The 12511-nt window shown below is 29.9% G+C and overlaps 1 protein-coding gene across 1 annotated transcript; it reads left to right on the top strand.

Moving 5' to 3' along the window:
* The first annotated feature begins 297 nt into the window (after positions 1-297).
* Positions 298-9861, top strand: LOC100790545 (ABC transporter G family member 39). Its single transcript, XM_041014138.1, has 20 exons — positions 298-779; positions 1145-1265; positions 1963-2051; positions 2354-2438; positions 2556-2846; positions 3124-3214; positions 3967-4867; positions 5039-5199; positions 5371-5474; positions 5621-5786; positions 5879-5962; positions 6179-6306; positions 6865-7197; positions 7315-7605; positions 7720-7803; positions 8096-8229; positions 8333-8560; positions 8750-8921; positions 9048-9302; positions 9427-9861. The coding sequence occupies exons 1-20, from the start codon at positions 415-417 to the stop codon at positions 9694-9696; spliced, it is 4353 nt and encodes a 1450-aa protein (XP_040870072.1). The 5' UTR covers positions 298-414; the 3' UTR covers positions 9697-9861.
* Positions 9862-12511: the final 2650 nt, after the last annotated feature.

The raw sequence follows: 12511 nt of genomic DNA, 5'->3' as shown, positions 1-12511 counted from the left end.
TACATTTTTTATAGTCAACGAACAATTGTAACAAAAAAAAATAGTCAATAAACAATAAATAATAAAAGTTAATAAGAGAAGCTCAATCTTGTATATATAGGTTTATACAGTGTATTTATGATTTTTCAATTCTAATATTTTCCTTCCATAAATATTAAAAAAAATGTTGAAAGATTTAATATTACTTGTCTGTATTTTTGACCAGGGGACAGTCACACTAATTTCATTGTTGAAAAAAATATTTGGTCAACATTCTATGACTACCTCTCCACTCCAGCACATGCATAAATATATACCGACAGGCACACAGTTTTCTCATCTTTTCCGCATCCAAACTTGGAGTGATTTGTGTGTGTTATATTTGAGACACACACATAATACAACGTTTTGTCATTCGTTTATGATCAGTAGTGAATGGCATCCACATCAGTGAGAAATGATTTGGTCAGCGGAAAAAGAAACCAGCGGAGCTGGCCCTCATCGAGTTTCAGAGCAGCAAGTTGGAGTGCATCTCCATTCACAAAGAGTGCTGGACGCAGCAGTGGAGAGGATAATGAGGAGGATCTCAAATGGGCTGCCATCGAGCGTTTGCCAACGCTAGATCGCATGAGAAAAGGGATGATGAGTGTAGTGCTTGACAACGGAAAGGTTGTGTGTTGCCAAGTTGATGTCACTCATCTTAAGTTGCAAGACAAGAAGCAACTATTGGATACTGTACTCAAATATGTTGACGATGATAATGATAAGTTTCTTCGTAAACTTAGAGACAGAACTAATAGGTGATTTTTTATCCATCACTTTTCATCTTTCATCATGCATCAACCTATTATTATTAGAAAAATACTAGTAATATTTTTTTAATATTTTTAATGTGATTAATTAAAATTTATTAAAAATTATTAATTTTGATAAATATCACTTATTATTAATAATTTTATCTCTTAACTTTAAATATGAAATCTAATCAAATTTATAATTTTTAATAAATTTTAGTCAATGATAATCGCTAAAAGAATGTTAAGAATTAAGAGAGTATAAGAAAAATACCCCTAACACTCTCATTATTATTATTATTATTATTTATTATTTTTATCGTCACTGATTTTTTTCCTGACTTTATTAACAATTGTTATAATATATACAGGGTGGGGATTAAAATTCCAAATATTGAAGTCAGATACGAGAATTTATCGGTGGAGGGAAATGTGCATGTTGGAACTAGAGCACTTCCTACCCTGCTTAATGTTACTCTCAACACCTTTGAGGTATTTAGTTCTGTTTGTTTCCCTAAAATATAGAGAAAAAATGTTAGAACAAACTTCTTTTTTTCGTCTAATCATAGGTATATCATTTATATAATGATCTTTATGATTTTTCTTTTTGCAGAATTATTTTTTTTTTATTTCTTTGTATCACATCCATGGACGGATTCAGAAAAGGGTGCTGGAAATTTTTTTCTCATCTTTCGTACTTATTTAAATATTTAAATTTTAATAAATAATAATTTTAAAAAATATTATTTTTACACATAAAATTAAAAATAATTTTTATATTAAATAATAATAACCTTAGTTGTTATTATAATAACAACAAACAGATAATTAATTTTACATTATGTTATCACTTTAATCATTATAATAAAACAAAAAATATAACTAATTTTACATAAGTTTATATTAATTAACATTAATCTTTATTATAATATAAATAAAAAGTTTCAAGAGGATGACTCCAACCCCTCTTCGTCTCCGTCTAGATCCATCCCTATTAACATCAATTATTTTATCACACATTTTCTTCTTCGTATTCCTCTCTTTGCTAGTTTTATGTACAATCTTTTATATTAGACTAGCTTTAACCATAAGTTTTATACAATGTTAACGTGTCTAATATTTTTTAAAATTTGAGATTATATTAATTTTTGTTTTAAATATTTTTTCGATCATTTGTTGTGCATGATAGAGGATTCTGGAGTTGTTTCGCCTTGCACCTTCCAAGAAGAGGAAAATTCATATTCTTAAAGATGTTAGTGGAATCGTCAAACCATCAAGGTAGCCCGTTAATAATCTCATGAGAATATATTAACCGAAAATGTTATCTATTACTAATTTTCAGAGATGGATGCATTTTTTTTTATCACCATATTTTATGGGAATCAAATTCTCCACAAACTCAATGTTACACCTATTGGATTAATGCATTTTTCTTGTATTTATTTATGACAATTAGTTCTAGAAGAAATTACATTTATTAACGGTCAAAATTAGATTTTATTATATTATTTATTTAATGGTATTTTTTGACAGAATTTAAAGGCATTTAAGACTTATTTTATTTAACATGGTAATATCAGGATGACCCTACTTCTAGGTCCTCCAGGTGCAGGGAAAACAACATTACTTTTAGCACTTGCAGGGAAGCTTGACCCAGATTTAAAGGTTCACTCTCATGTCATATTTTTGCTATATTCCAATCAATTTACTTCTTCTTTGTTAGTTCTTATCATCTCACGTGTAATTTTTTTTTCCACAACAAATTTATGTTATGATGATCAGGTTTCAGGGAGAATAACTTATTGTGGCCATGAACTGAAAGAATTTGTTGCTAAAAAAACTTGTGCCTATATTGGTCAACATGACCTTCACTATGGAGAAATGACAGTGAGAGAGACATTAGATTTTTCAGGACGTTGTCTAGGTGTTGGCACAAGGTATCAAATGTTGGAAGAACTTTTACGAAGGGAGAAACAAGCAGGAATTAAACCGGATCCTGAGATTGATGCATTTATGAAGGCTACAGCCATATATGGTCAAAAAACTAATTTGCAAACAGATTATGTTCTTAAGGTTTGTAACTTTGTTGGCACAAGTACTTCATATTAGTTAGTGTTACTTCTATCTTTCAATCTATTTATCTTTTTGAATTAAATATAATTTTATCCTTAAAAATATAATGATTTTTTTATCTTAATTCTTGTTAAAAAAAATCTTTCGTTTCTACTATTGATAAAAAATTAATTAAATTTTTATAAGAATTAAAACAAACAAAGGTCATATTTTAAAGAATAAAAATATATTTTAAATTTATTTTTTATTTACATTAATTTCTATTATTCTTTAACAGATAATTGGATTGGATATTTGCGCTGACACTTTGGTTGGTGATAACATGAGAAGGGGTATCTCCGGTGGACAAAGGAAGCGTGTCACAACAGGTCATTTACATTACATACTTATTTTTTCTCAAAGGGATAAAAAGAAAAAGGATATAGTTTATTGCTATATCCTTAGAATAAATGAATAAAATTATTAAGTTAAAAATAATTTAGTTCAATTAGTGTAAAAAATAGTGTGGTTACCAACATTTTTTCTTCTGACGTTTTTTATTTCATGGCTTAGAATTTTCGCAACTAACAACTTGTGTATTTAACATAGCAGCTTTGTTATCTAGTATGAAATCCTCCACATGAAAAAGAACGAAAACTGCTCTTTATAATTGAACAATAATAAGTTAAAGATTCAATAGCAATTTTGACACTTGACGTCGTGGTGGATCGTTGTTATAAATCGGGTTAGATTAGTTTTTTTTTTCTAATTTATTTTTTAATTTAATTTAATCTTTTAAATTTTTTATGTTCTTTAATTTTTTCAAATTATTCAATTTATTCAAACCGAGGGCGAGCCATGGTGCAGCAGTAAAATTGTACCTTGGTGACTTGTTGGTCATGGGTTCAAATCCTCCGGGCGATGGGATAAAATTATCACTCAATAATTTTAAACTATCATAAAATATATATTTTTTAACACAAAATAACTAAATTAAATCAGTTTAAAAAATTAGATGATGAAATCTAACCCAAATTACCTATAAACTAATTTACCTATAAACTGTTTGTATAATTTCGTTTCATACTATTTAGAATTTATCTTATTATATACTTATTGCTTCAACTATAACTTGGTACAGGGGAGATGCTAGTAGGTCCGGCAAAGGCACTATTTATGGACGAAATATCAACAGGATTGGACAGTTCCACCACTTTTCAGATATGCAAGTTCATGAGGCAAATGGTTCATATAATGGATGAAACCATGGTGATTTCTCTTCTACAACCAGCACCGGAGACATATGAACTATTTGATGATGTTATCCTTCTTTCAGAAGGTCAAATTGTATACCAAGGTCAACGAGAACATGTGCTAGAGTTCTTTGAAAACATGGGTTTCAAATGTCCTCCAAGAAAGGGAGTTGCTGACTTTTTACAAGAAGTAACATCTAAGAAAGATCAAGAACAATATTGGTTTAGAAGAGATGAACCTTATAGATACATTTCAGTTCCTGAATTTGCAGAGTGCTTCCAATCGTTTTACATAGGAGAACAACTTGCAACAGAGTTTAAGGTTCCTTATGATAAGAGTCAAACTCATCGTGCTGCCTTAGCTAAAGACAAGTACGGTATATCAAATTGGGAACTACTGAAGGCATGTTTCTCAAGAGAATGGTTGCTTATGAGACGCGAAATGTTTGTCTACATATACAGGATAATACAGTTAGTTGTCTTATCTATTTTAGGCTTTACTTTGTTCCTTAGAACTGAAATGTCAGTGGGCACTGTTGAAGATGGGATGAAGTTCTTTGGAGCAATGTTTTTCTCTATAATGAACATAATGTTCAATGGGTTTTCAGAACAAGCCATGCTTGTTTCAAGGCTTCCTGTCTTTTACAAACAAAGGGATTTCATGTTCTACCCTGCATGGGCATTTGGGTTACCTATATGGGTTCTCAGGATCCCCATTTCCTTGGTGGAATCAGGAATATGGGTTGTTTTCACATACTACACAATTGGATTTGCTCCTTCAGCTAGCAGGTACCGTGGGTTTGCTTTTTCTAAATATAGTCCTTACTTTTCCTAGACTTGCTATTATTTTTCAAAATATTTTTTTTTTATTTTGGCTTTGTGGGTTGTGGCAATAATAGTTCTTTTAGTCTAGAATGAAAATTTCTGAAATTCAGACCAATATTCCTTCTATTTCATCAGGTTTTTCAAACAATTCTTGGCACTGTTTGGCGTTCATCAGATGGCTATCTCTCTATTTCGGCTCGTTGGTGCAGTTGGTAGAACATATGTTGTTGCTAATATCCTGAGTGGCTTGACTTTTCAAATAGTATTGGTGCTTGGAGGATTTATTGTCTCCAAAAGTGAGACATCATTCATTTCTAATCTTTTAGAGATATTTTAGTTTATGGAAACTTCAAATTTTTTTTCTTTTCATTGAGATTGAATTGGTTTTGTTTTCTACTCATCTTTTATAGTTATATGGTTTTAACAAGTACTCAACTATTTCAGCAAAATTTCTCTTATACCTGCAGATAATATCAAGCCATGGTTGAAATGGGGCTATTATGTTTCTCCTATGATGTATGGTCAGAATGCCATAGTAATAAATGAATTTTTAGACGAAAGATGGAGTAAAGTAAGAAGTCTTTTTTTTTTTTCTCATTCTTATTTCTCATTACCTACGGTTACGTACATTCAAATACAAAATCAAATTTGCATTGAGTCTAAATTAATATTCCATTAACTCCAAGCCTTGTCAAATATGTTATGTATATTATGCAGCCAAATACAGACTCTAGATTTGATGCACCTACAGTTGGAAAAGTACTTCTGAAGTCTAGAGGCTTTTTCACTGATGATTATTGGTTTTGGATATGTATTGGAGCCTTGTTTGGTTTTGTTCTTCTTTTCAATCTTCTGTGCATTGTTGCATTGACTTATTTGAATGGTAAGATATATCTATTTGATTTTAATATTCAGTAAATAAATGGAATGTTCAATACTACTACTAAACCTTTTTTAATCAAACCAATTTTTCAGCTATGGGTGATTCAAAAGCATTCATCACAGACGAAGACGACAAGAAGAATGAAAATTCAACCTTTAGACAACATGTCAATAGAGGTAATTATTGCTAAGTGTATTTCATTGTTATTCAAGTTTTTTGTTGTAGTACTAGTTATACTTTATGAATTTGAGATTTTGACCTGTATATTGTTTTTAATGACATCGCATCATTTTTAGAAAAGAACAATAGTGTGTTGTTCTCATGCAATGCAAATAATAATTGATTGACGTTATATTGAATACTCTACGTCTCTGGCCTTTTGACAAACATAGGAGGTCAAGGTATAAACATGGCAGTGAGAAATGCTTCACATCAAGAACGAAGAACAGGAATGGTCCTGCCGTTTCAACCTCTTTCACTCGCATTCAATGACGTGAACTACTATGTAGACATGCCTGCTGTAAGACATGCCTTCTCCATCATATTGTAGTATCACTTCATTGTTATTAGTTTTTCTCTCATACTTAACAAAACAAGTAGGTTCAAAGTGTGGTGTATAGTTCCTTCCCTTTCAAAATTATTGACTTTAAAGTTAATGCATGTAGATTAAGAAGCATTTAATCTAATTTGTCAAAGTATTTGTTAGTGTTTTTTAAAGGTTGTGAATGCAATATTTCTTGTAAAGATTGAATTTAGTTATTTTAAATAGGGATATATATGTGTAAAAAGATAATGAGGAATGTTAGCAACACACTCTATCAATAGTCAAAATTTATTAAAAATTACAAAATTAGGAAAAATAGTCATTGAATGAGAAGTGGATTTTGTAAAACATCAATAATTTTAGAATAAAAGTCTTACCAGCCACATTGAATTCACTAAGATATTCTAATTGAAACCAATGCCTTCATATGTTTATTAAATCATTTTAAGTTTTCATATATAGAAACGTTCAACTTCAAGCCTCTTGTGAACATTTGGGAAATGAAAAGCTTTTGGGTTTGTTCTGTGGTATCAGGAAATGAAAAGTCAAGGAATCAATGAAGATAGACTTCAACTACTACATGATGCTAGTGGTGCTTTTAGACCAGGTATTTTGACAGCACTTATGGGTGTTAGTGGTGCTGGGAAGACTACCCTTATGGATGTATTAGCTGGAAGAAAAACAGGTGGATACATTGAAGGAAGTATTAGCATCTCAGGTTATCCAAAGAACCAAGCAACATTTGCTCGTGTCAGCGGTTATTGTGAACAAAATGACATTCATTCTCCATATGTTACTGTGTATGAGTCACTATTGTTTTCAGCATGGCTTCGCCTTCCTTCAGATGTAAAAGCACAAAATCGAAAGGTGTGTAGGGACAAACTTTGTTACATTTTCTTGGCCAATATAAGTATAAAGTGAATTTTAATGCTAATATTTTTAATTTTAACTTTGATTTGGTTATATTTTTGTTTGGTGATGCAGATGTTTGTTGAAGAAGTTATGGAGTTGGTTGAGCTTAACCAAATCAGAAATGCACTTGTGGGCCTTCCAGGAGTGGATGGTCTATCCACGGAACAGAGGAAAAGGGTTACTATTGCTGTAGAATTGGTTGCCAACCCTTCAATTATCTTCATGGATGAACCAACATCTGGCCTTGATGCTAGAGCTGCTGCTATTGTTATGCGTACTGTAAGAAACACAGTGGACACTGGGAGAACCGTTGTTTGCACAATTCATCAACCAAGCATAGACATTTTTGAAGCTTTTGATGAGGTGCATTTGGAATATGAAATTATTAGAGCTCATAAGCAAAATGTTTTATTTCTTTAGTTTATTGTTTCTCTATTTTGCATGACATGTTCAAATTTGATTTCTTTGTTATTGAAGTTACTTTTGATGAAAAGAGGAGGACAAGTTATCTATGCTGGACCTCTTGGTCACCATTCACAAAAGCTCATAGAATATTTTGAAGTAAGTCTTGAAGCTTTTATTTGTCTGTCCTCTCAAGAGTTCTTGATACCTCTGCTTCATACTTTGAGTGGGCAACTTTTATTATTTATTTATAAGGCACTAGTTAAGAAAGTAAAAACAAAATTTTTATTTGGGAAGCCTTAAAATGTTTCTTCCTATGATTTTTAATTGTGATCTTATATGATTTCCAATAAAATCTTTCTCCTTTTAATTTTTTAACCAGTGTCCTAAACCCTTATGGCACTGGTTAGTAATACCCTTATTTATATCTAATATACATATTTTGCTGTAGTCCATTGCAGGGGTTCAAAAAATCAAGGATGGTTATAATCCTGCCACATGGATGCTCGAGGTTAGCACTCCTTCAATTGAGGCTCATCTTGGCATAGATTTTGCGGAGATTTACACTAACTCTACTCTTTACCAGTAAGCTTTTTCCTTTGTGATTTATTACTACTATGCACGATTATGTGGTACAAGAATTCTAGCTTTGCAAATTATAACTTTATTTTCCTTATACTTTCTACAGAAGGAATCAAGAGCTTATCAAAGAGCTCAGTACTCCACCACAGGGTTCCAGTGACTTGCGCTTCCCAACCAAATATTCCCAATCATTCTTTGTTCAGTGCAAAGCTTGCTTCTGGAAACAATATTGGTCGTATTGGAGAAACCCTTCGTACAATGCAGTTCGATTGTTCTTCACAATAGCCATTGGGATAATGTTTGGTCTAATCTTCTGGAATAAAGCCAAAAATATGTATGTTGATTAATAGTTTCATACTCAATCAGTTATATTCTATTCACCTATAATCTTGAAATTAGAAGGCTTTGCTCTTAAGTGTTATATACAAGTGTATTTGCTATTGATCTTGCATATTTAAATTGAATTTCAAGTTAATATTTATTGACTAATGATGTTTGTTGATCAAACTTATTTGGTTGGCAGCAAAAAGCAACAAGATTTGTTTGATCTTTTAGGAGCCATGTACGCTGCAGTGATGTTCCTTGGAACCTCGAACACTATGGGAGTGCAACCAATTGTTGACATAGAAAGAACTGTATTGTATCGTGAAAGAGCTGCAGGGATGTATTCAACATTGACTTATGCAATTAGTCAGGTATAAATGTGAAGCAAGAGAGATCTTAATCAATTGTTGTTTGTTCAATGAAGTTTATGCATCACTGTTGGACAGATTCTCTGGATAGATTTCTTATATCCTAATGCACACTCATTGATTGTGTAGGTGGCAATAGAGGCAATTTATTCTGCCACTCAAACGACCATCTTCAGTGTCATCATCTACTCCATGATGGGGTTTGAATGGACGGCCAGGAAATTTCTTTCCTTCTACTACTTCATGCTTATGTGTTTGATCTACTACACATTATATGGGATGATGATTGTTGCCGTCACCCCAAGTTTTCAAATTGCTGCTGTTTGCAATTCCTTCTTCTTGACCATCTGGAACACGTTCTGTGGCTTTGTCATTCCTAGGACGGTATGTTAATTTATTTGAAATTTTGATAAATTAATTCATGATTTGATATTGGAAACTGTAGGTTCTTTGTTTTGTTTTTTTGGTATATATATCGAGACTTATATTTCTCCTATAAATGTTATAGCAAATTCCTATATGGTGGAGATGGTACTATTGGCTAGCTCCTAATGCTTGGACACTGTATGGCCTTGTTACCTCTCAATTCGGTGATAAAATTACACAAGTGGAAATTCCAGGAGCTGAAAACATGGGGCTGAAGGAACTACTTAAGAAAAACTTCGGTTATGACTATCACTTCCTCCCAGTGGTTGTTGTTGTTCACTTAGGCTGGGTTCTCCTTTTCTTGTTTGTTTTTGCCTATAGCATAAAATTCCTGAACTTCCAAAAGAGATGAGTTGGGATCCTTTTATCTCCTAACCCTTTGGCTTTAAATGTAATGGACTAAGTTTTTCAAGTTTGGCTGGTTTTGGCATAATAGCAGATACAAAAAATATTTTGTAATCCAAATTTTCTTGAAACAAATAAAATCATAAAGTTGTCAAATGTGGTGTTAGAATTATCAAAAAGTTGCATACACTTGTGTATCCTGTGTAAATGAAATTATTTAATTATTTTCATTATGTTCCAACTTGTACAGGTCGTGGCTAACACAAGAGTCAACCTTCTTAGACCTCTTTTAAGTTATTGAATTTTTATCTATTTTTAAAAAATTTAGTAAAATGTTTCATCTCTCTAAATATAAAATAGAATAATTATATTAAATGATAATATTTTTAAGAATTATTGTTTAATAAGAATGTTTAAAAAAAATCTTTAAATAAAATATTTTTTTTATTTTTTGTTAATTTTTTATCTTTTATTTTCACTATGCATCAATGAAAAAGATAGATTTAAAGAAAGAAAAAATTAACAAAAATTAATAATTAATAATATTTGTTGCACAATTCATCTTTTTATCTTTTTTTTAAATTAAATTCAAATATTTTTTAAAGAAATCGTTAATAATTAAAAGTAACTTAATACAACAATTTATTATAATATTAAAATATAATTATATGTCCAAAATATTTGTTTGATAAGAATTTTAATTATAATGCAATATTTTATGTAATAATTTTTTTGTTGTATAAAATAAATATTTATCTTATACATGATGCATGTTAATATATTATAAAAATTAATAATTTTTAATTATCTACATGTACGCACGTGCATTTAAATTTAAGTTTTAATACATCAATGTGATATTAATAATGTAAACATTTTTTTCTAAATTAAAATTTATAAAATAATTACTAACAACTAGTGTCCTAATGAAAATATTAAATTATGTTAAAAAAATATTTTTTAGTGCATGTAATATTCATTAAATATTATTATTACTTCTTGTAATTATTTTCAATGATTGTTAAATTTTTTTAAAAAGATTAGATTTTTTAAGATTTAATTTGAGATAAAGTATGTTATTTATTAGTGTTTAAATAAGTTATTAAATAATGAAATGTTAAAATTGTTTCATTATTAAACTTTGGTTAACAAATTATAAGAATAAAATAAAAATTAATGAGTTGTATTAAAGTGAAACTCAAATAAAATAAAATAAAATAAAAACTTATTTAAGACATCAAAACTTCCCTGTCATGAACTTGTATTCGATCTATTGATGAAAATGAGATGATTCTTTATTGTAAAAAAAAATAACGATTTAGGTTATGTATTTAATTAATATTTTTAAATTAATGATAAGTAAAATCTTTAAAAAAGAAGAGATATTTTTAATTGAATAATAATCTAACCATTAAATAATTAATTGTAATTAGTTTTTTTATTTCGTATAATAACTAAAATTCTTATTGAAGACACTCTATATATAATATATAATATATAATAGTTGTTATAATTAAAATTTGTTATCTCTCACAGTATCTAGATTTTCTGACCGTGTCTGTCATAGTATCTAAGGAATAAAATAAATAATATAATCTGTCAAAAGAAATTATGATAAACTGTCAATATCATACCAGGATCAGCATATTGCATTTTTTAACCTTCCAACATCTCACACAGAAAGGGACTATGGAAGTATGGAATCATAAAAAAAATGATTATATTTTTGAATAAGCGGTGCTCACGGGTACTTTCCACAAAATTTAAATTCAACTTCTTGTCTCTTGTCTCTTGTCCCTTGTTGGAATATAATTATTAGTTCGATTCAGCATAGTTACTTTATTATTACAATTATTATATTTTTATAACAGAGATCAATAGATGTTCTTTAGAATCTAAGTTTCCAATTAAATTTTAAATATGGATTTGATCCTACGAGAACCCATTAAAATAATTTACCGTGCTTTTGGATGGAGTATTTAAAAAGGAAAATGTAATTTTTTAGGGTATTTAGATTGATACTCAAGAAAATGTTACGTTTGAATATTTATTTTCAAAATTTTATAAATTCTTCAAATTTTTAGTCCTTTTTTAAAATAAGGAATTTACAATTTCACTAAAATAGGTGGAATTTGAAATTTTACCCATCACACCACACCACACACTTTTTTCCTCTCGATTCAGTTGCTTATTGACGATAGAAGATTATTTCATGAGATTGATTTTCAGTGACACCTCCTGTAACCGGAAACTCATCGTAGCATAATATTTCTCAAGAGAGCACGAATTAAAAAACTCAATGCTCAAACATCTTTTGCTGTGGGACTTTGACACACATGTCACACACACAACGTTAATCATTGCCAACAGATATGTTTCACCGATGTACAAGTTCTCACATCCTCACCACCACCGTCGACACGGATCCCTCAACATGGTGGTGTTGTGCCTCCTTATTGTCAATGCTATTAGTGTTACAAAGTTTCAAACATGACTAATGATTGAACTTCGGTCCATCAATGAGAATATTGCAATAGTTTGAATCTTGGACCATTGGCATTAAAGAAGTTTCTTAGATAGAATGATATAGTAAAAACAAATCAATTGAGTTTTAAAAGGATGAGAAATAGATATTAACCAAATGATCCAAATTAAATTAATGACCTAAACAGATTATTTTTACAATTAAATGAAATTTAATTTCCTTCATTTAAATTATTTTAAATTTTAAATTTTCATATTTTAAAATTCTAAATCCAAACACACTAAAAGAGGAATTTACACATTGTGATTTCACACATAATCATGTTTATTTTTCCAAT

The sequence above is a fragment of the Glycine max genome, chromosome 3, assembly GCF_000004515.6.
Source record: "Glycine max cultivar Williams 82 chromosome 3, Glycine_max_v4.0, whole genome shotgun sequence".
Taxonomy (NCBI): Eukaryota; Viridiplantae; Streptophyta; class Magnoliopsida; order Fabales; family Fabaceae; genus Glycine; species Glycine max.
Note: the sequence above shows the minus strand (reverse complement) of the source record. Positions and strands in the feature narration are given on the sequence as shown.

Bases quoted from the DNA above. Each gene is read 5' to 3' on its own strand.
- LOC100790545 (XM_041014138.1), top strand. From the start codon at position 415: ATGGCATCCACATCAGTGAGAAATGATTTGGTCAGCGGAAAAAGAAAC. The intron at 2,847-3,123 runs GTTTGTAACTTT...ATTCTTTAACAG, and splicing joins AAACAGATTATGTTCTTAAG to ATAATTGGATTGGATATTTG. The intron at 3,215-3,966 runs GTCATTTACATT...AACTTGGTACAG, and splicing joins AAGGAAGCGTGTCACAACAG to GGGAGATGCTAGTAGGTCCG.